At 38.0% G+C, this 20,731-nt stretch overlaps 1 protein-coding gene across 5 annotated transcripts in view; it reads right to left on the bottom strand.

Moving 5' to 3' along the window:
* ksr (kinase suppressor of ras) overlaps positions 1 to 20,731 on the bottom strand; it is a 341,876-nt gene that overhangs the window by 39,753 nt on the left and 281,392 nt on the right. For 4 of the 5 annotated variants that reach the window (XM_090373903.1, XM_090373901.1, XM_090373900.1 and 1 more), the window contains exon 17: positions 5,259 to 5,417. In XM_090373903.1, the coding sequence (XP_090230029.1) occupies positions 5,259 to 5,417 (159 nt within the window). The remainder of the gene's footprint in view (positions 1 to 5,258; positions 5,418 to 20,731) is intronic. The other variant, XM_090373904.1, reaches the window with a different exon arrangement.

A 20,731-nucleotide genomic window follows, 5' to 3' on the forward strand; every position in this document is an offset into this window, starting at 1 on the left:
CATGGTTTTGTTAAGGGGAAGTCTTGCCTGACCAATTTGATTGGATACTAGGATGCAGTCACAAAAGAACTGGAATGAAAGGGACTTGGGGGTGGTTGTGCAGGCAGATATGAAGTTCTCTGAGCAGTGCAGACGGTTTGCAAGAGTAGCTCATGGAGTATTGTCAATGATATACAGGAATTTTTCCAGCAGGGATAAGGAGGTGATTATTCCCTTGTATAAGGCAATGGTCAGGCCACACCTAGAGTACTGTATACAGGCTGGAGGCCTCATTTCAAGAAGGATGTAGAGCTGCTGGAACGAGTACAGAGAAGGGCAACAAGATTAGTGAATGGAACAAAGGGGGGCTCTTATGAAGAAAAGCTTAAGTTTTGCAAATTACAGTGTCTGGAGACTAGGCACCGGCGAGGTGATCTGATAGAGGTGTATAAAGCCTTGAATGGTTTGAGCATGCTCAATGCTGATGGGATTCTTCCTCTAGCTCAGAATAATCACCTGAGAGGGCATAAATTCAAATTGAGGAAAGACAGATGTAGGATAGACGTGCGGAAATTTGCCTTTAGCCAGCGGGTGGTTGGTTGGTGGAACAGGCTTCCATCCCTTGTCGTGGAGGTTGATAGCCTAAATAAGTTTAAGGCTCAGCTGGACAGGTATTTTGAACGAACAGAGGGGTGAAGTGGAAGTGGGGTTTTTTTTTTTTTTGGCTGATACTGCATAAGCTTGCTTTCTTGCATCAAATGCTACTGATGCTAATGCTAATTGCTAACCTGTAGGTAAAAATAAATCCAAAGAAGAAAAAATTAGTCAAGAAACACTTGTCATGATGAATCAAAGACAATAAATGAAGAGCAAGATAAACACTGACAAGGATAAAATTGAGTATACTGATCTATGCAAAGCCATTAGAAAGAGACTCAGAGAGGATAAGATTTAACATTAGAAAAGTAAAACAAGCATTACGGGAAAACAAAGGGCTTAAATCGGCACCCATGAGCAGCAAACACAGAAAAACAAATGATACTGAAACCGAAGAATAGCAATGGTGTACTTATAAATAGCAGAGAAGGCATAATTCAAATAGCAGAAGACTACTATAGAGAATTATACAAGGAGCGAGAAAATTATGCCAGCAGTGGGAATGATGGATCAAAAATTCGTAATGCATATGACATACCCGATATCCTTCCTGATGAGGCTGAACATGCGTTGAAGAAAATGAAGAATCAGAAAGCCCCAGGGGAAGATGAAATTACTGTAGATTTGTTAAAATTGGGAGAAAGAGACATGACACAGAAACTGGCAAGACTCTTCACAAAATATATTAGAAAAGGTGTGACATCTAATTAGTGGAATACTGCAAGCATAGTTTTGCATAAGAAAGGAGATAAATCAGAAAATAAATCAGTATCAGCTTGTTATCCCACATCTACAAGTTGTTCACAAGGGTCATTACTAACAGATTAGAAAGCATACTTGATCAGAATCAACCGAAAGAGCAAGCTCGCTTTAGGACAGGATTCTCAACTATGGATCACTTTCATGTAATATCACAGCTAATGGAGAAAGCAAATGAATATTAAATTTCATTATGCCTGGCGTTTGTGGATTATGAACAGGCATTTGACTCCACACAGCATAAGGTAATATTTTGGGCACTGGAAAGAAAAGGCACAGATATCCCATATATTATGATTTTGAAGAAAATATATGAGAACATTACCTCTTTTATTAGACTAGACAAACACAATAGTATTTGTGTTTGTCTAATCCTTTCTCAAATTTAAAATTGAGAAAGGAGTTCGACAAGGAGACACAATATCTCCAAAGTTGTTCACTGCTGCCCTTGAGGAAGCTTTCAGAGGATTGGATTGGTAAGAGTCAATGTGAATGGAGAGTACCTAAACCATTTATGATTTGCAGATGACATTGTGATCATAAGCCATAATCCCAAATAATTAGATGAAAATCTTAATCAGTTATGCAGAGTTAGTAAGGATTTCACACTGAAGATGAATATGGCTAAAACAAAAGTAATGATGACTAAGTATGCCACAGAAAGGGATATAATCAATGAAGGAGCAGTAATCGAAAAGGTGGATTCATATACTTATCTGGGACAAGTCATTAGCTGTAATAATGATAAATGGCTGGAAGTCAAGAGAAGAATAAATCTTGGATGGATAGCATTCAGGAAATATCAGAGTCTTATAATGGGGGATTTTAATTTCCCAGATATTGACTGGAATTTGGGGGCTGGTCATTCACACACTAGCAAGGCTTTTGGGGATTTATTGGATGACTGTTTTCTACATTAGCATGTTCGGGAGGCAACTAGAGGGAGTAATACTCTTGATTTGATTATCAGTAGTGATTCTTCATGCATTAAGAATCTGCAGGTAAATGAACCACTAGGTGGCAGTGATCACAGTGTGGTGAAGTGGGATTTACTCAAAGAGGTAACTACCATTAGGGGTAAAGGGAAGGGTTATTGCTTCTGTAAAGGCAACTACGATGGACTGAGACAGTATTTAAATTCTATACAGTGGGACCAACTGATGATGTTACCAACAGCAAATTCAAAATGGGAAGCATTCAAAGAACTTATCTTGGAAGCTACTAGGCTTTACATACCAACTAAGAAATATTGTTCACGGTTTAGGCCTAATTGGATGTCAGATGAACTAATGAGACATATGGCAGAGAAGAAAAATGCATGGGATACATACAAATTAACACGTGACACAGAAGCCTATGATAGATACAAGTTGATCTGTAACCAAGTTATAAAGGAGGTTAGGCAGGCGAAGGCAGATTACGAGAAATCTTTGGCAAGGGATGCAAAGAAAAATAGCAAAGAGTTCTTTACTTATGTAAACTCTAGAAGGAAGGGGGGATGAATCAGATTGGTCCACTTGACGACGATGGGTCAACTGTTGATGATCCTGCTCAGGTAGCTAACAAACTAAATGAATATTTTGCATCAACATTCACACATGAGGAGTTATTCAGCGAGAGGAATGCCACAGGTGTATTCAACTCTGGCAGTAAGCTAGAGAATCTTGTAATAACTGAGAGTAAAGTGAAGGAGAAATTGTTGAAGATAAATACAAGAAAGGCACCTGAGGTGGATGGGATCTATCCAGTTATATTAAAGGAGGGGGCAAAGGAAGTAAGCAAACCCTTAGCCATAATTATGAGAGCTTCCCTGGACTCAGGGGAAGTACCCATGGACTGGAGATGTGCAAATGTTACCCCAATTCACAAAGGAGGATCAAAGGGCAACACAAGTAATTATAGACATGTTAGTTTAACTTCTGTTCCTGGAAAATTAATGGAGGCACTGGTTAAAGAAGCACTGCAGGATCATCTCGACAAGACTTAAGTTATAGCTCAGACACAGCATGGTTTTGTTAAGGGGAAGTCTTGCCTGACCAATTTGATTGAATACTATGATGCAGTCACAAAAGAACTGGATGCAGGGAATAACTTTGATATTATATACTTGGATCTTAGAAAGGCTTTTGATACTGTTGCACATGGAAGACTGCTGCACAAATTGGAGCAGTGTGGCATTGGAGGCAAATTGCTGCTCTGGATAAAGGGGTGGTTGAGGGGGGAGAAGACAGAGAGTGGTAATCAATGGACACTGCTCATCGTGGACTAATGTTATTAGTGGAGTCCCTCAGGGTTCAGTATTGGGTCCATTATTGTTTTCTGTATTTATAAATGATATTGATGATGGTTTATCCAGCGATACGAAGGTTGGCAGGGTTGTCAAGGATACTACTGACACTATGCTACTGCAACGTGATCTGGAAAGGTTGAGCAGATCGGCTGAGAGGTGGCAAATGAAGTTTAACATTGACAAATGTAAAGTACTACATAGGGAAACAGCAACCCCAGAGCAACGTATCAACTCTGTGGTACTACACTGACAGTGGTAGAGAATGAAAGGGACATGGGGGTGGTTGTGCAGGCAGATATGAAGTTTTCTGAGCAGTGCAGACGGGCTGCAAGAGTAGCTCATGGAGTATTGTCAATGATATACAGGAATTTTTCCAGCAGGGATAAGGAGGTGATTATTCCCTTGTATAAGGCAATGGTCAGGCCACACCTAGAGTACTGTATACAGGTCTGGAGGCCTCATTTCAAGAAGGATGTAGAGCTGCTGGAACGAGTACAGAGAAGGGCAACAAGATTAGTGAATGGAACAAAGGGGGACTCTTACGGAGAAAGGCTTAAGTTTTGCAAATTACAGTGTTTGGAGACTAGGCACCAGCGAGGTGATCTGATAGAGGTGTATAAAGCCTTGAATGGTTTGAGCATGCTCAATGCTGATGGGATTCTTCCTCTAGCTCAGAATAATCCCCTGAGAGGGCATAAATTCAAACTGAGGAAAGACAGATGTAGGGTAGATGTGCGGAAATTTTCCTTTAGCCAGCGGGTGGTTGGTTGGTGGAACAGACTTCCATCCCTTGTCGTGGAGGTTGATAGCCTAAATAAGTTTAAGGCTCAGCTGGACAGGTATTTTGAACGAACAGAGGGGTGAAGTGGAAGTGGTTATTTTTTATTTATTTATTAATTATTATTATTTTTTTTTTGACTGATGCTGCATAAGCTTGCTTTCTTGCATCAAATGCCTCTACTAATGCTAATATAGTCACATATTGAGGAGCAATATCCGAATTTGTCTGAAACGTAAAATAATGAACTAATGTATACTCCCGACCACGACTAAGGGAAGTGAAACTTGGGCACTCACCAAAAGAATGGAAGAGAAGCTAAGAACTATACAGCAAAGAATGGAACAAATTGTATTAGGAATCAGACTATTAGATGAGAAGAGAAACACATGGATTAGGCAGCAAACTCAAGTAAAGGAACTTCTTATCAAAACTAAAGTACTAAAATGGTCTTGGGCAGGACACATAGCACAAAGTCATGATGACAGATGGACTAAGAAAATAACAGAATGGTACCCAAGAGGGGCTAGATGAAAACCTGGCAGACAACGACGGAGAATGATAGACGAAATTCACGAGTTCGTGGGTAGTAAATGGATGGCCATTGCATAAAACAGAAGGAACTGGAAAGTTGCTGGAGAGGCTTCATCCTGCAGTGGACTGAAAATGGCTGATGATGATGAACATGTCTATAATTTTTATTTGTATTACTGCAGTATATTTTAAGGTGGCTGAAGTTATTTGCTAAATAGACAATTCCATGCTAACTATACATCACCACCACTTGTTACTTACCCAAATGCATAGACATCTGAAGCAGTACAAAAAGGTAAATCATCTCCCTCTTGCTGGCTACCTGCTCTCAAACTTCTGATAACTTCTGGGGCCAAATAGCACAGCCAGCCATTTGGAATTGTTAACCATTCTCCTTTCCTGCATAACACAACCAGTTTGCTATCAGATAAATGATTTTAACTATTTCAGAAACTGGAATCACTAACATATATATATATATATATGTATATTATAATCATGACTTAACATAGGCAAACAATTTTTTAATAAAACAGCATGTTAATGAATGCAAATAAAATTTATTTTATTGTCTGCAGCATGTCAGTTTCTAATTTGTCTCAATTGGACACACACACACAGACAGACAGACCAGGCTGCAGGTCTATCTGCATGCTGTGTGAGATATTTGGTACGCACTCTCCAACTTCCTATTAGTTTATGCATTATACTTTTACTATTAACTGAAAAATAATTTTTTATTTTAAAAAAGAAACAACATATGAGAACCCCTGAAGGATAGAATAAAACATTATTATTCATTCAAATGCACGGTAACCGAAATCCAAACTTTTCCAAATTGCTTGGATAGGATAGGAGTGTAAGCCCGACTTCATATTGCGACTTTTGGAAGATCGCGACTTGAGATTTACAGCCAAGCTGAATTTGTGCTCCCTAAATTTTGGCACTGTGTGGCCGCACTGCTCGATCACCCCTGAAGCTGGCCCTGCGTGCACATGCACAATAATACTGGCTTAAACATTTGTTGAATATGTAGTTTTAATACTATGAATTGTGTTCTGCTATACACTACTAAAAAAGTAATCAGGAACCCCCTCACAATATACTGAATAGTACAAACAACATGCATGCAAAACAGGAATGAGTTGCATGTCATATCAGCAATTTAGTATTAGTATTAGCTGTGTGGAACAAAGAAGCCCTAGGCTTCTGCTACACTGACCAAAAAAAAAATAAATAAATAAAATAAGTCACCGATTTAACTACCCCCTCATGTCACTATCTATCCAGCTGAGCTTTCCCCAAGTTGTCGGCCTCAACCACCCATTGAAACAATTTATTCCAATAATTAACAAATTACTAGCTAAAAGAAAACTTCCTGCCATCCTGTCCCCTGGTAATTTTAATTTATGGTCCCTAGATCTGGAATCATTTTTAACAATGAAAATTTAACGCTTATTCCTTTTACTTTCATCTCTAAGAGCCTTATAAATGATTGGATTTTTTCAAGGAACTCATAACGTCTTTTTCTTTTTTTTTCGTGCCATCTCCATACTGTGAGAGTATTCAAAGTGTGATTTCACAATTGCCTTATACACTGAGTGGTCAGAAATCATGGGATACTCACCTAGTAACGGGTAGGCCCACCTTTTGCCTGGATAAGGGCAGTCACACGGAAGGCAGAGTCCACTAGTTCACGAAAGCGTGCAGGTATTTCCATCCATGCTTTCTGCACCACTGTCTATAATTCCATTGCAATTCTGGGTGGAGTATCCAAAGCTCACATGGACCTTTCCACAGTATCCCAAAGAGCTCCACAGGGTTCATGTCTGCTGAACGGGGAGGCCATTCCATGGTGTTAAAATCTGTGGAATGCTCTTCAAACCATGTTCTAGTCACCACGGCTCTGTGGGCGTACGACGACCACGAAGGGATGCAGATGGTTTGCAAGGATGAACACGTGATCTGGACCATTCAGAGATGCGTCTAGACGTACCAGAGATTCTGTGTGCCAGTTGAAGACACCCCACACCATTACCGACCATTCACTTGCCCCGAACAGTTCCTTGTTGACACGACGGCTGCATAGCTTCATGTGGTTTCCACCAGATATGCACCCTCCCATCCACTTGAAATAACTAGAAACTAGTCTCATTGGACCAGGAGACCAGTCTCCAAATCATCCAAGGTCCAGTGCTGGTTCTTTCACCCAGCTGAGGTGCAAAGTCCTGTGTGTGGTGTTGGCATAATAATTAATAAGAATAATAATTAATGCTAACCCTCCTACCATGCAGTTACTCTGTAATCAGTCTAAGGATTTTCCCTGTGATTTAAATACGTTCCAGCTCATACAGTAAACTCTCATACAGAAGTGAGGCAAATAATACGCTTGGATCTAAGTAAACAATTTTGAAATTATTTCCTACATCTAGCTCGTGAATGACTCTGTCAAAATAGCTAAACAGGTCTGTTCAATATTTTAATGGAGTGACAAATTCTAACAATTTAGAATGCATATCATTAAGAAAATATTGCATTTTCTTAATGGTGTACATTAAAGAAAATGCAATTATCTTAATGTACATTATTAGAGCAGGATGCTGAAATTGATGAATATGGAGCTGGCCAGTCTTATAGAGCAAAAAAAAAGATAGTATGGGAAACTTAAAGAGTGAAGAAAAATACTGAAGCCTACAACAGCTACAAGTTGATTTGTACCACAAATAAGGTTAGTCAGGCAATGGCTGAGTAGGTAAAAACCACTGGATAAGAGAGCAAAATCATGGGGACAAGGAATTTTTCATGTATGTGAATATGAAGAAGAAAATGTATCTGATTGGATCCTCGTGCACTGAAGCTGCTATTGAATTTAATAGGTTCTTTGCATTGGTCTTTACTGGTGAAAGAGCCTTCACGCTAAGGAGAGGCTGGGCATGTGAGGCTGAGCTATCTGAAATTAGAGATTTCAAAATTACAGATGACTGTTTATTAGAAAAACTTTCAAGCCTAGTAAGGCTCTTGGAGTTGATGTCATATACCCAGTAGTTTTGAGGGAGGCGGCCACTGAAGTTAATTATGAGAGCATCTTGGACTCAGGAGATACTCCTTTGGATTGGAGAAGTGTAAACTTATCGTCAATACAATAAAGGTGGTTCCAAGAGTGAAGTTGGTAACTACAAAGCGGTTAGTCTGACTTCAGTGATAGAAAATCTTATTAGGCTACATGAGTAACTATTCATGAGTAACACACAGTTACTCATGAGTTGAACGTAGGAAACAATTTTGAGATAGTTCATTTGGATTTCAGTAAAGCATCTGACACAGTCCCTCATGAGAGGTTACTGTATAAGGTTGAACATGTTGGGATTACTGAAAACATTCTAAGTTGGACTGCAGGGCAGAAGGCAGAGGGTTGTGATCAATGGATATTCTTTAGATTGGTCATCAGAAGTGGCTATTAATCCAAAGTACGTATTAGCATTAGCATTAGCAGAGGCATTTGATGCAAGAAAGCAAGCTTATGCAGCAAGCTTATCAGCCAAAAAAAAAAAAATAAATAAAAATATATATATATATAAATAAAAAATAACCACTTCCACTTCACCCCTCTGTTCGTTCGAAATATCTGTCCAGCTGAGCCTTAAACTTATTTAGGCTATCAACCTCCACGACAAGGGATGGAAGTCTGTTCCACTAACCAACCACCCGCTGGCTAAAGGCAAATTTCCGCACGTCTATCCTACATCTGTCTTTCCTCAATTTGAATTTATGCCCTCTCAGGTGATTATTCTGAGCAAGAGGAAGAATCCCATCAGCATTGAGCATGCTCAAACACCTCTATCAGATCACCTCGCTGGTGCCTAGTCTCCAGACACTGTAATTTGCAAAAGTTAAGCCTTTCTTTGTAAGAGCACCCCTTTGTTCCATTCACTAATCTTGTTGCCCTTCTCTGTACTCGTTCCAGCAGCTCTACATCCTTCTTGAAATGAGGCCTCCAGACCTGTATACAGTACTCTAGGTGTGGCTTGACCATTGCCTTATACAAGGGAATAATCACCTCCTTATCCCTGCTAGAAAAATTCCTATATATCATCGACAATACACCATGAGCTATTCTTGCAGCTCGTCTGCACTGCTCAGAAAACTTCATATCTGCCAGCACAACCACATCCATGTCCCTTTCATTCTCTACTACTGTCAGTGTAGTACCACAGAGTTGATACGTTGCTCTGGGGTTGCTGTTTCCCATATGTAGTACTTTACATTTGTCAATGTTAAACTTCATTTGCCACCTCTCAGCCCATCTGCTCAACCTTTCCAGATCCCGTTGCAGTAGCATAGTGTCAGTAGTGTCCTTGACAACCCTGCCAACCTTCGTATCGTCTGCAAACTTGGACATTAAGCTGGATATACCATCATCAATATCATTTATAAATACAGAAAACAATAATGGACCCAATACTGAACCCTGAGGGACTCCACTAATAACATTAGTCCACGATGAACAGTGTCCATTGATTACCACTCTGTCTTCTCCCCCCTCAACCACCCCTTTATCCAGAGCAGCAATTTGCCTCCAATGCCACACTGCTCCAATTTGTGCAGCAGTCTTCCATGCGCAACAGTATCAAAAGCCTTTCTAAGATCCAAGTATATAATATCAAAGTTATTCCCTGCATCCAGTTCTTTTGTGACTGCATCATAGTATCCAATCAAATTGGTCAGGCAAGACTTCCCCTTAACAAAACCATGCTGTGTCTGAGCTATAACTGAAGTCTTGTCTAGATGATCCTGCAGTGCTTCTTTAACCAGTGCCTCCATTAATATTCCGGGAAGAGAAGTTAAACTAACAGGTCTATAATTACTTGTGTCGCCCTTTGATCCTCCTTTGTGAATTGGGGTCACATTTGCACATCTCCAGTCCATGAGTACTTCCCCTGAGTCCAAGGAAGCTCTCATAATTATGGCTAAGGGTTTGCTTACTTCCTTTGCTGCCTCCTTTAATATAACTGAATAGATCCCATCCACCCCAGGTGCCTTTCTTGTATTTATCTTCAACAATTTCTCCTCCACTTTACTCTCAGTTATTACAAGATTCTCTAGTTTACTGCCAGAGTTGAATACACCTCTGGCATTCCCCTCGCTGAATAACTCCCCGTGTTTGAATATCGATGCAAAATATTCATTTAGTTTGTTAGCTACCTGAGCAGGATCATCAACAGTTGACCCATCGATATCAAGTGGATCAATCTGATTCATCCCCTTCCTTCTAGAGTTTACATAAGTAAAGAACTCTTTACTGTTTTTCTTTGCATCCCTTGCCAAAGATTTCTCGTAATCTGCCTTCGCCTGCCTAACCTCGTTTGTAACTTGGTTACAGATCAACTTGTATCTATCATAGGCTTCTGTGTCACGTGTTAATTTGTATGTATCCCATGCATTTTTCTTCTCTGCCATATGTCTCATTAGTTCATCTGACATCCACTTAGGCCTAAACCTTGAACAATATTTCTTAGTTGGTATGTAAAGCCTAGTAGCTTCCAAGATAAGTTCTTTGAATGCTTCCCATTTTGAATTTGCTTTTGGTAACATCATCAGTTGGTCCCACTGTATAGAATTTAAATACTGTCTCAGTCCATTGTAGTCGCCTTTACGAAAGCAATAAACCTTCCCTTTACCCCTAATGGTAGTTACCTCTTTGAGTAAATCTCACTTCAGCACACTGTGATCACTGCCACCTAGTGGTTCATTTACCTGCAGATTCTTAATGCATGAAGAATCACTACTGATAATCAAATCAAGAGTATTACTCCCTCTAGTTGCCTCCCAAACATGCTGATGTAGAAAACAATCATCCAATAAATCCACAAAAGCCTTGCTAGTGTGTGAGTGACCAGCTCCCAAATTCCAGTCAATATCTGGGAAATTACAATCCCGCATTATAAGACTCTCTGATTTACTGGCCCACTATTTCCCTGTACAATTTCTTATTATACTCATCAGAGTCAATAGGCCTATAGCACATTCCTACTCTCAATTTTGATCTCCCAATGCTTATGTCACACCAAACTGACTCGACACTGCTCTGTCCAGCAATGTTGCCTGGCTTCACTTCCTTGGATTTTATGTATTTCTTAACTAATAGCGTAATCCCTCCTCCCTTCCTATCCTGTCTATCCCTTCTTAGACATTGTAGACATTGTACTCCCCAAATTCCAGTTCTGCATTCCTTATATCTGTGTGACACCATGTCTCTGAAATCCCCACAATATCTGCCTTTGATGTTTTGAGCAATACTTCAAATTCATCAAATTTATTTACTAAACTACTAGCATTGGTGTACACGCAAGTATACATGCACCTGTTCTTTTTCTTAGCTACCCTAACACAACCCATGTGTTTACTTGTACCCCAATGATTCCCAGCAGTCTCTGAAATATCCTGCATCTTATTTTCCAGGCTGCGGCTCTTTCCAATAGAAGCAGTGCAAGAATCACTTTCACCTCTGCCAGTGGCTACTGTTAATCTATTAGTCCTTGTGTCACCCCAATCTAGCAGTTTTCCGACCCACCTAACACTGCCTCGATAGCATCAGCAAACATACTGGCACCCTTTCTATTTAAGTGTATCTCATCCCTGTAGGAGCAGTCTCTCCTGTTAACAAGTACAGACCAGGCTGAAAAAAATTCTACCCCTTGAGCCTTGCACAATCTTTCCAGGGTCGAATTGATCGACAGGGCTCTCAATCATATACTCCCTCCTATCATGCCTAGGCAGAATTGTAGACACTTTCAAATTCAACCCTAATTCTCGGCTTTTTTTCAACAGTGACCTGTACTTGTTAAGTAATTCCGCCAGTCTCCTACCTATTAATCCCCCAAGGATTGGTTCTTGGACCACCGTTGTTTCTGAATTTCATAAACAACATTGACAAATGGATTAAGGGCATGGTGTGCTGTAAAGATTGGGAGAGTCGTTACTGACCAGTGCAAGCAGCACTTCTTCAGGATGACTTGAACAGGCTTCAAGAATGGTTAAGAAAAGTGGCAGCTATGTTTTAATGCAATGTATTGTGCCCGCAATGAAAGCTTGGAGCAGGGCATTTATATTTGAACCACTGGTTTAGTGCTAAAAACAAATGAATTGTACACTCCAACATGCAAAATTCCATGGTGCCCATATCCTGGAATTCTGTGTAAACAAGCTCTCCATTCCATTTTATAATGCAGTAATGCTTTTAAACCACACAGTAAGTAGTGTAAAATCAAGTTTGAGGCAAATGAAGACTAACAAAAAAAAAAAAAAAAAAAAACTTAGGAAGAAAGAAAATCTGAATGAATACCATTAGGAACAAGTGGAAGGGTGAACCAAGGTGTAGCCTATTAGCCTAACTTCTTCAGCTGAGCTGGTGACTACAGTGAAGGAGGAAAGAGAAAATTCTGCTCCGTGCTACAACAAAATACGGTTGAAAGCGATCTACAATAGATCAATGCTATTAATGGGACCAAAGGTGGGCAACACCTTATTAATTTGTTAATCATAACTTGAATTTTTAAAACTGTGATGGTGTCTACATACTTTGGGTAGGATAGTATATAATGTCTCACTTGCATTGTGCTGAAAAGAATATACACAGATATTTTAATATGCATAATCTATGTGGGCAATATTATTATTATTAGGCATATGTTACAAGGAAGCCTGAGGCTTATGCTGCACCAGCCAAAAAAAAAAAAAAAATTCCCAAGTTACCCTGAGAGAGAGAGAGAGATGTTATTTCACTTTTACGAGCATTAGCAACTAAGGCCATATTGATCCGGGATATGCGGTGGTCATTCCCTGACCTTTCCGCATCCTTCGTATTTGGTGGTGACGGGCTTGAACCCCGGTCTAATCAAGAAGCGTGTGCTACGCACTGCTGCTCCTTCCCACCTGGCTACGGAGGCGCTGAGAGAGAGAGAGAAGTAGAAAGGAATCACCAAGAAAGATGATATCCAGCTCAGGACCCTGGGTTTGCCAAGCCCATACTCACCAGATGTGAGCCCCCGGGGTTTATAAATAAAGGACAATTGATTTTCTTAAACAGGTTAATTCAAACATGGAGCTTTACAGAAACTTCAATTTGGGGGATGAAGTGATTAAGACCAAGCAATTGTTAAATAGGACAGAAGAGCAACAATGCATTTTTCACTGTCAATACTCTACCAGCTTGGATTGCAGCTGAAAAATTAAGTAAAATAAATTAAAATATGAATTAAATGCGATATTATCAACTAATGATTTATAAGATTAAACACTTATTTACCATGCTGTTGTCATAGTAGGGTTTTAGGAGCATCAGCAACTAAGGCCATAATGCTCTGTGTATACACAGAGCATTATGGCCTTAGTTGCTGATGCTCCTAAAACCCTACTCCAGACAGAAAATCTGTGGTAGATTTTCTGTCTGGATAAAAAAACCCAAGTTTTCAGGAGAAAAAAACATGACTGACTAACTCGGCCATGTTGTGAAAAAGGACCATAAAAATTCCTCACTTCAATGGGACGCGAACTCAGTTCTTTTCCACCTGGTGTGGGGAGGGTGGCGATTCTACTAATTGCGATACCCACAAGGACCTATTTACCATGCACAGAAATTACCGCTAACTGGAACACATTAACACTACTTTATCTAAATAATTATTAAACAAACCAAATCAGACAAAATAAAACCACAAAAAAAATTTAACAAGCAAGAATCAATACCTCCAATGGAAGTGCAGAATTCTGCAACGATAAGATAATATCGTTAAACAAACGATAAACAAAATAATGAATGTCAGGAATGACACTGCACCAAATACTGTTTTGCACTATGCACAATTTTCAATATTGGAAATTGCTTTCTAATATACTGACTCATCTATTTCATTTCTGTTTCTGATTTGAGTGTTAAATTCTGGTGTTGTGTGTTTTTCCTTGTCTTTTGATCTGGGAAGGGAATATTTTTTTTAGCTGGGAGAGTGACAAGCATATTAGTTTCTTGTTTTAGTGATAATGACAAACTTAACCTTTTCTGAAGCGAATTTCCTAAATGCATCTTGGCCCTTAGCAGCAAAGTTGCTTTATAAAATTTTGAAAGTGAAAAATGAAAACTTTGCATCTAAATGCTTTTAAATATTAATTTGCTCTTATTTCAACTTGACTGCTCAATATTAGAGTAAAATTATTTAAACAATCAAATCAAACTTAAAAAACAAAAAACTCATTGTTACTTCTTTTTTGATATAATGCTATCTTCTACGTGTATTTATATATCACTTGATTCATATTATCAAATTCTGAATCTGAATTCCAGAGAACTGAAGCTTTTGTAGGCCAAAATCAGACAATGGCTGACAGGCATGAACTTCTATTCCAATTTTAACATTTATTTTCATGATGTTACAAACTGTGTACAATTACTTAGAAATGCAGGTAAAAGATGGCAGCAATTGCTGGAATATTAATGCAATTCATAAATGCAGGCACTCTCCGACTTACGTAATACTCAACTTCCGTAAATTTGACTTTATGTAAGTTTTTGCTGGTTGTTGCAAATTAAAAAAATCGGGAAACGTGTTTTGCATCCCATAGGAATAAATGGAGGTATTGTGAAAACATCACAATTTGAACCCAATAACACATTGTTGTTTTTTTTTTTTTTTTTTTTTTGTAATTCGTTCCAAGACCTTGGAAGTTCAAATTTTGAGTATACACTGAACCCCCGCTATCCCTGGTATCTGTATTCATGGTTTTGTGTATTCGCAGTCGCTGATTTAACATAAAATGAAACCTAAAAAAATGTGAATTTTAAAACGCAGTGAACATTTTCCGCCATAAAAATGCATGGGCGTGGCTAAAATTATCTTTCCCGGTCAAAACAGTGCTCAGTGGGTGGGGGGAGAGGGTTGACAAAATCGCGAGCGTGGATGTTTCTCGCTAATCATTGTTCAATATGTGTTATGCGCTTGTCATGGAAGGTTTTGTCGTTTACTTTTAATTTATATGCTTATAAATTGAATAAATTTATCAATTTATAAATTGATATGCTTACAAAAGTGATAAATCTACTGTTTTGCAGTGTAAAACACACTTTTTCGAGTGTGTTAACGGAAGAAAGTGACTTTATTGTGGACAAGTTTTTTCTAACCCGTACAAAAATATGGCTACGAATAACAAGGGAAATGTGAAAAGATCAAAGAAGGTGATGACATTAGCGAATAAAATCGAGTTATTAGACAAAATTTCTAATAGTGAAAGTGTCTCCTCAGTGGCAAATATTATAAAATCAATGAGTCAACGGTACGATCAATCAAGAAATCGGAAGAAAAAATCTGCCATAGTGTTCGTGAAAACGCGCTAATTGTTTCAAAAATTTGCTCTGTAACTCGTGATGTTAAATTAGAAAAAATGGAAAAGGCTTTAAATCTGTGGATAGAAGACCAAACTCAAAATAAAATTCCGTTAAGTTCACTCATCATTCGTGAAAAGGCAAAACTCCTTTATCAACACTTTAGCAAAACTGGTGATAACACTGGCGGGATAAGTTTTAGCTAGCAAAGGTGCTGGTTTGAAAGATTTGTTTGAAATTTCTAATAAATATTACATTTAATATTAAATTGTTTCTTATTTTCATTTCAATGCCATATGCTTGCATTTTACTATGTACCGTCTATGTACATAGTCATATTATGAAGGTACATATAATACACACAAACAAAATTTTAGACTAGCTTTTCTTATATATTTCATACTTTGAAACGGAACCCCTTTATTACTATGAGAGCCATAACTCAGTATTTGCGTCATTTCTCAGAAACGTAACCCCCCCGCGCAAATAGCGGGGGTTTACTGTTTTTAAAAACTAAGCTATTTATCTCTCTACAAGGTCATTTTTATAATGGAGCACTACCCTTTCATCGTTATCATATGTTCAATTATAAGAATCAATTTTGAACAGCTTTGTTGACATTTTTCTAAAGAATATTTCTGGAGGTCGCGACCATAAAACAATAAAAACAATTTGCACTTTCCAGTTTATTGGGCTCTTCTGTTAGTGAAATTATTATAAATGGGTAGTAAACTCAATCTTATTGCATTTGCAATAATACCGATAATTGGAATTGTGTGGGTTTTTACTTTATTATGGTGAAATGTGTCTCGCCTTCACTGAAATCTTCAATCATATAAAAAACAAATTTTCAGAATTTATGATGGAGGGAAAGCAACCAGCAGAACGTGCAAGTGGTGGAAGTTCTAGGAAACAAAACAAAATTGATTTAGAAATGATGAAAATGATTAAGAAGTATGAAGCAGGACAAAGTTTGTCATCTATTGCATGGGAATTAGGTCTTGCTGCTTCAACAGTAAATGCTATGTTAAAGGATAGTTCGATAGTATGAACCAGAGACGTAACTCAATACATTCTATGTTGATAACAATATCTGTAAAAGAATAAGAGAAGTTTATCTCAATATGATATGTCGAACTCTTCCATATGATACCCTCAAGAAATTAAAACAAAAATAATTAAAAAATCGAAAATCTTACATTACAGTACAAAATGTAGGAATGTAAGATTTTAGATTTTTTACTGGAATGCAAGATTTTTGATTTTATAATCACTCAGTCTTTTCCTCATTCGCAACACAAACAAATGACCTGGTATACAACATTTTTTGAGGTGATTGCGATAGTCTTATCAAGGTTCTACATGGTTTCCTCTGAATTTTTGTGTTAATTAACACGTGGCCTCAGTTTGTGCTTCTTGTTCAGCAGCATTAGAAGTAGTCTTTCATGCCAATTAACGAAAAACATACTTTTTTATTTAACGAGGCCAAAATACTTAAGAGGTGGTAGATGACGTTCACCAACCGGTGAAATACCACCACTTTGCTTATTGGAGGCTTGAAGTGGTGAAACCCATGTTTAGTCTCTAGAGCAAAGTTTCCGGCATCCTCCCCCCTCCCCCCATACTTCTCCTTCAACCCATGCACTGTACTAAGTACTATAGGTTTTGATACCTTTCGTGTTTGGGGTTTTCATAAAAAAAAAAATAATAATAATTATACAAGACTATTAATTGCAGAAACCATTGAAATTAAATTACTTGAGAATTCTGTTAATGTTCACCAGCTAATCTCCGATTCACGGTCTTTACGTGCATGCATGAAGACAAATAATCCCTATTTAAGTTTCATGCCCACCCTTATTCGGTAATTTTCACTCCTGTGATCACGGCATATGGTCAAAAAGCGTTGTCAGCTTCAGGATGGAAAATCGTTTTGCAATTTTTTCATTAAATTCTTTTAATTTTTTAATTATTTTTTACTGTAATGTAAGATTTTCAATTTAATTGTTTTCGTTTTAATTTCTGGATAGTATCATATGGAAGTGTTCTACGTATTATATTGAGGTTTATTCTTTCACAAATTTTAAAGGACAGTGTACGTGTAAAAGAACACGTTAAAGGATCAACGCATTTAAGATCAACAGTGATCACAAAACAGCATTCAGGTACTATATTGAAGATGAAAAAGCTATTAATAATATGGATAGAAAATTATTTATTCAAAAGCAAGTGCCCTAAGTCTAATGGCCATTCAAGCTAAAGCAACAAGTACTTATGAACGTATTAAGGGTAAGTACAGCAAACCCCAAGCCAAGTTCATCGCAAGCAATGGGTAGAAAAGAATAGCGAAAGCTTAAAAAGCGGTACTCACCTTGAAATGAATCTGCGATGGTTTACTTAGGTAGCGTGGTTAATGTTTAAGTTGAATTGTTAAATTGAAAAATTAAAAGGGAGGGAAGTAGGTAAATTCTATTAACACTATTAAAGTCTATTAACACGGTACTTGAAGATTTCTAAAAATTTCGTATAAGCAAGGGTAGTTAAATAGGTTCAATCATTGCGCTGGTTTCCACAACATTAAAGTATGCAGTGAAGTGCCAGTGCCAATTCTGCAGCAGCAGAGAAATTTTGTGATGTGTTGGAAAAAACCACTTCTAAATTTCCACAGCCGTCAACCTCTGCACTGGCATACTTATCAGCTGGAGACATTGATTCTAGCAACGATGCTTGAAATTTAAAAACTTGCTTGCCTGTCCCCTCCTTTTTTGTAATTTTATATTTGGAAATTTTTGTAGTTTCACACTTTTATAATTTTTCCTATGCACGAGATAAAAAAAAAAAAATTGAATAAATAATTCTATTTACATGTTCATCGAACATTTCTTTTTTTGCTTCAATCAAATTCAGCAAGCATAGTTGCAAGTGCTGCATTTTGGGAAATTCTGACTTACGTAAAATTCGAATTACGCAGGGTTTTTTTTTTTTTTTTTTTTTTGGTTAGTTGTTGACGCATCGGCTTCTGTGACCATAATTGCACCTCACAAAGTTTTGCCTTTTACTCTGATCCAAGCCCGAGGCGGGATTCATAACCGCGACCTTTGGGTTGCTAGGACGCAGAGTTCCACGGAATGCAAACCTTATGTAAGTCGGGGAGTGCCTGTATATGAACACTATCTGAAATATAACTGAAACAACCTTGAAAAGTGCATGGGTGCCTCAAAAAGATGTATACAGTTGGCTGTGAGACTGGAATTAGCAGAACAAGTACATGTTATGTGCCAAGATTGCTACATGATATGAATGATGATGATGATTCAATTGCCGAGTTCAGTTTTGTGAATAGTTTAATGCTAAGATGGACAAGGATGCAAAGATTTTCAGACAATGTTTGGTCAGATGAAACAACATTAAAGCTTGATAGTATACTGAACCAACATATGTGTGTAATGGTTCCTTGTTAACTTTTGAAAAGCTGGAGATTTTGTATCTGTAGCAGAGGAAAAAGTTTTGTTTTTTTTTTTTTGGAAAATAAGATTTAAAGCCCACTCTACAGTAGATAAGAAATTTCACTGGCAAAATACACATAATATTAAAATAGAGGATTGTTTACTAGTACAGTATGCTTTAAACATTGCTTACCTAACACTTTTCTATCTGTGGATTTCTGTATTTAATTGTGTTAGTTATATCAGTTGATTACAAATACTTCAAGAAAGATATTTTAGCAGACTTTGCACATCTTCAGAAATGTTGAGTCAAAGTTTTTAAAAATGGCACTGCTGTTCAGGCTGTCAAGAGAATTTCCAAACTGTACCAGAGAGAGAGATCTGAATTCAGTTTTTATTTTTACTTGATTGAATATTCTCTAACAATAAGCACTGCTTATGAGGAATTGTTAAAATGCCAAGAACGACTTGAGGTGATTGTTACATTTCACACTTCTGTGCATTTGTCAGTTCCCCAACCAACAACTACTGTACATAAATTGTTTTTCTTTCATAAGTGTCTGTCTGATAGGTTGTAACTCAGAGAGTGACAAAAGTGTTCTACAAAATAATTATTTCTTTACCTTCAGTAATATTTAGAGGTACTGGAAATTTTACTCACCTCCCCCCATGAAATCAATTTTTTTTTTTCAATTTGCTTCAAAAAAAAACTTGTTCTCTGAATAGTTATTGGATGATGAATTGGTTGTCCAAATATGATTACATTTAAGATAAAGTTAATCTTTCACACTTCTGATAATCCAGTTGAGCAAACTGCTATCTATGAATTCAGTTTGGAGCAAGCACTTTCGAACGTCATAAGGAAACACGCTCTGGTTTAGGAATACACAATAGTCACCTGGCTGCCAAACTAAGTCTGCAATTAACCAAACTTATTCAAAATTTATACAGCTTCTAGTAGTAGTAGTAGTAGTAGTAGTAGCAGTAGCAGTGGCATGTGATGCAAGAAAGCAAGTGTATGAGCTTATGCAGCATCAGCCAAAAAAAAAAAACACAACATTCCCTCCAAATGCCTTTCCAGTTCCTCCTTAAATTTATTCAACCTATCAACTTCCACAACGACAGATGGAAGTTTGTTCCAGCAATTAACCACCCGCTGGCTAAAGGTAAATTTCCGCACATCTATTCTACATCTGTCTTTTCTTAATTTGAATTTATGCCCCCTTAGGTTCATAATCTGAACAAGTGGAAGGATCCCATCAGAATTCAGCGTGCTCAACCCATTCAAGGCCTTATATACCTCAATCAGATCACCGCGCAGGTGCCTAGTCTACAGCCACTGCAATTTACAGAACATAAGCCTCTCTTGGTAAGAGGATCCCTTCATTCCCCTCACCAATCTTGTTGCCCTTCTCTGTACATGCTCAAGTAAATCTACATCCTTCCTAAAATGAGGCCTCCAGACCTGTATGCAGTACTCAAGGCATGGCCTGACCATTGCCTTATACAGAGGGATAATCACCTCCTTTTCCCTGCTAGCAAAATTCCTATATATCATTGACAAAACCCAATGACCTGCCCTAGCAGCCTGTCTGCATTGCTCAGAAAACTTCATATCTGACTGCACAATTACTCCCAGGTCTTTTTCATTTTCTACCACCTTAAGTGTAGTACCACACAGTTGGTACGTTTCTCTGGGGTTACTTTTACCCATATGCAGTACTTTGCATTTGTCAAGGTTAAACTTCAGTTGCCACTTCTTAGCCCATCTGCCCAAATTATCTAGATCCTGTTGCAGTAGCACACTGCCATTACTGTCATTAACAACCCTGCCAACCTTTGTATCATCTGCAAACTTCGACATTAAGCCTGATATGCCTTCATCAATATCATTGATAAATATACAAAACAACAGT

The sequence above is a fragment of the Mastigoproctus giganteus genome, chromosome 5 (genome assembly GCF_048544385.1).
Source record: "Mastigoproctus giganteus isolate SK-2022 chromosome 5, ASM4854438v1, whole genome shotgun sequence".
Lineage (NCBI taxonomy): Eukaryota > Metazoa > Arthropoda > Arachnida > Uropygi > Thelyphonidae > Mastigoproctus > Mastigoproctus giganteus.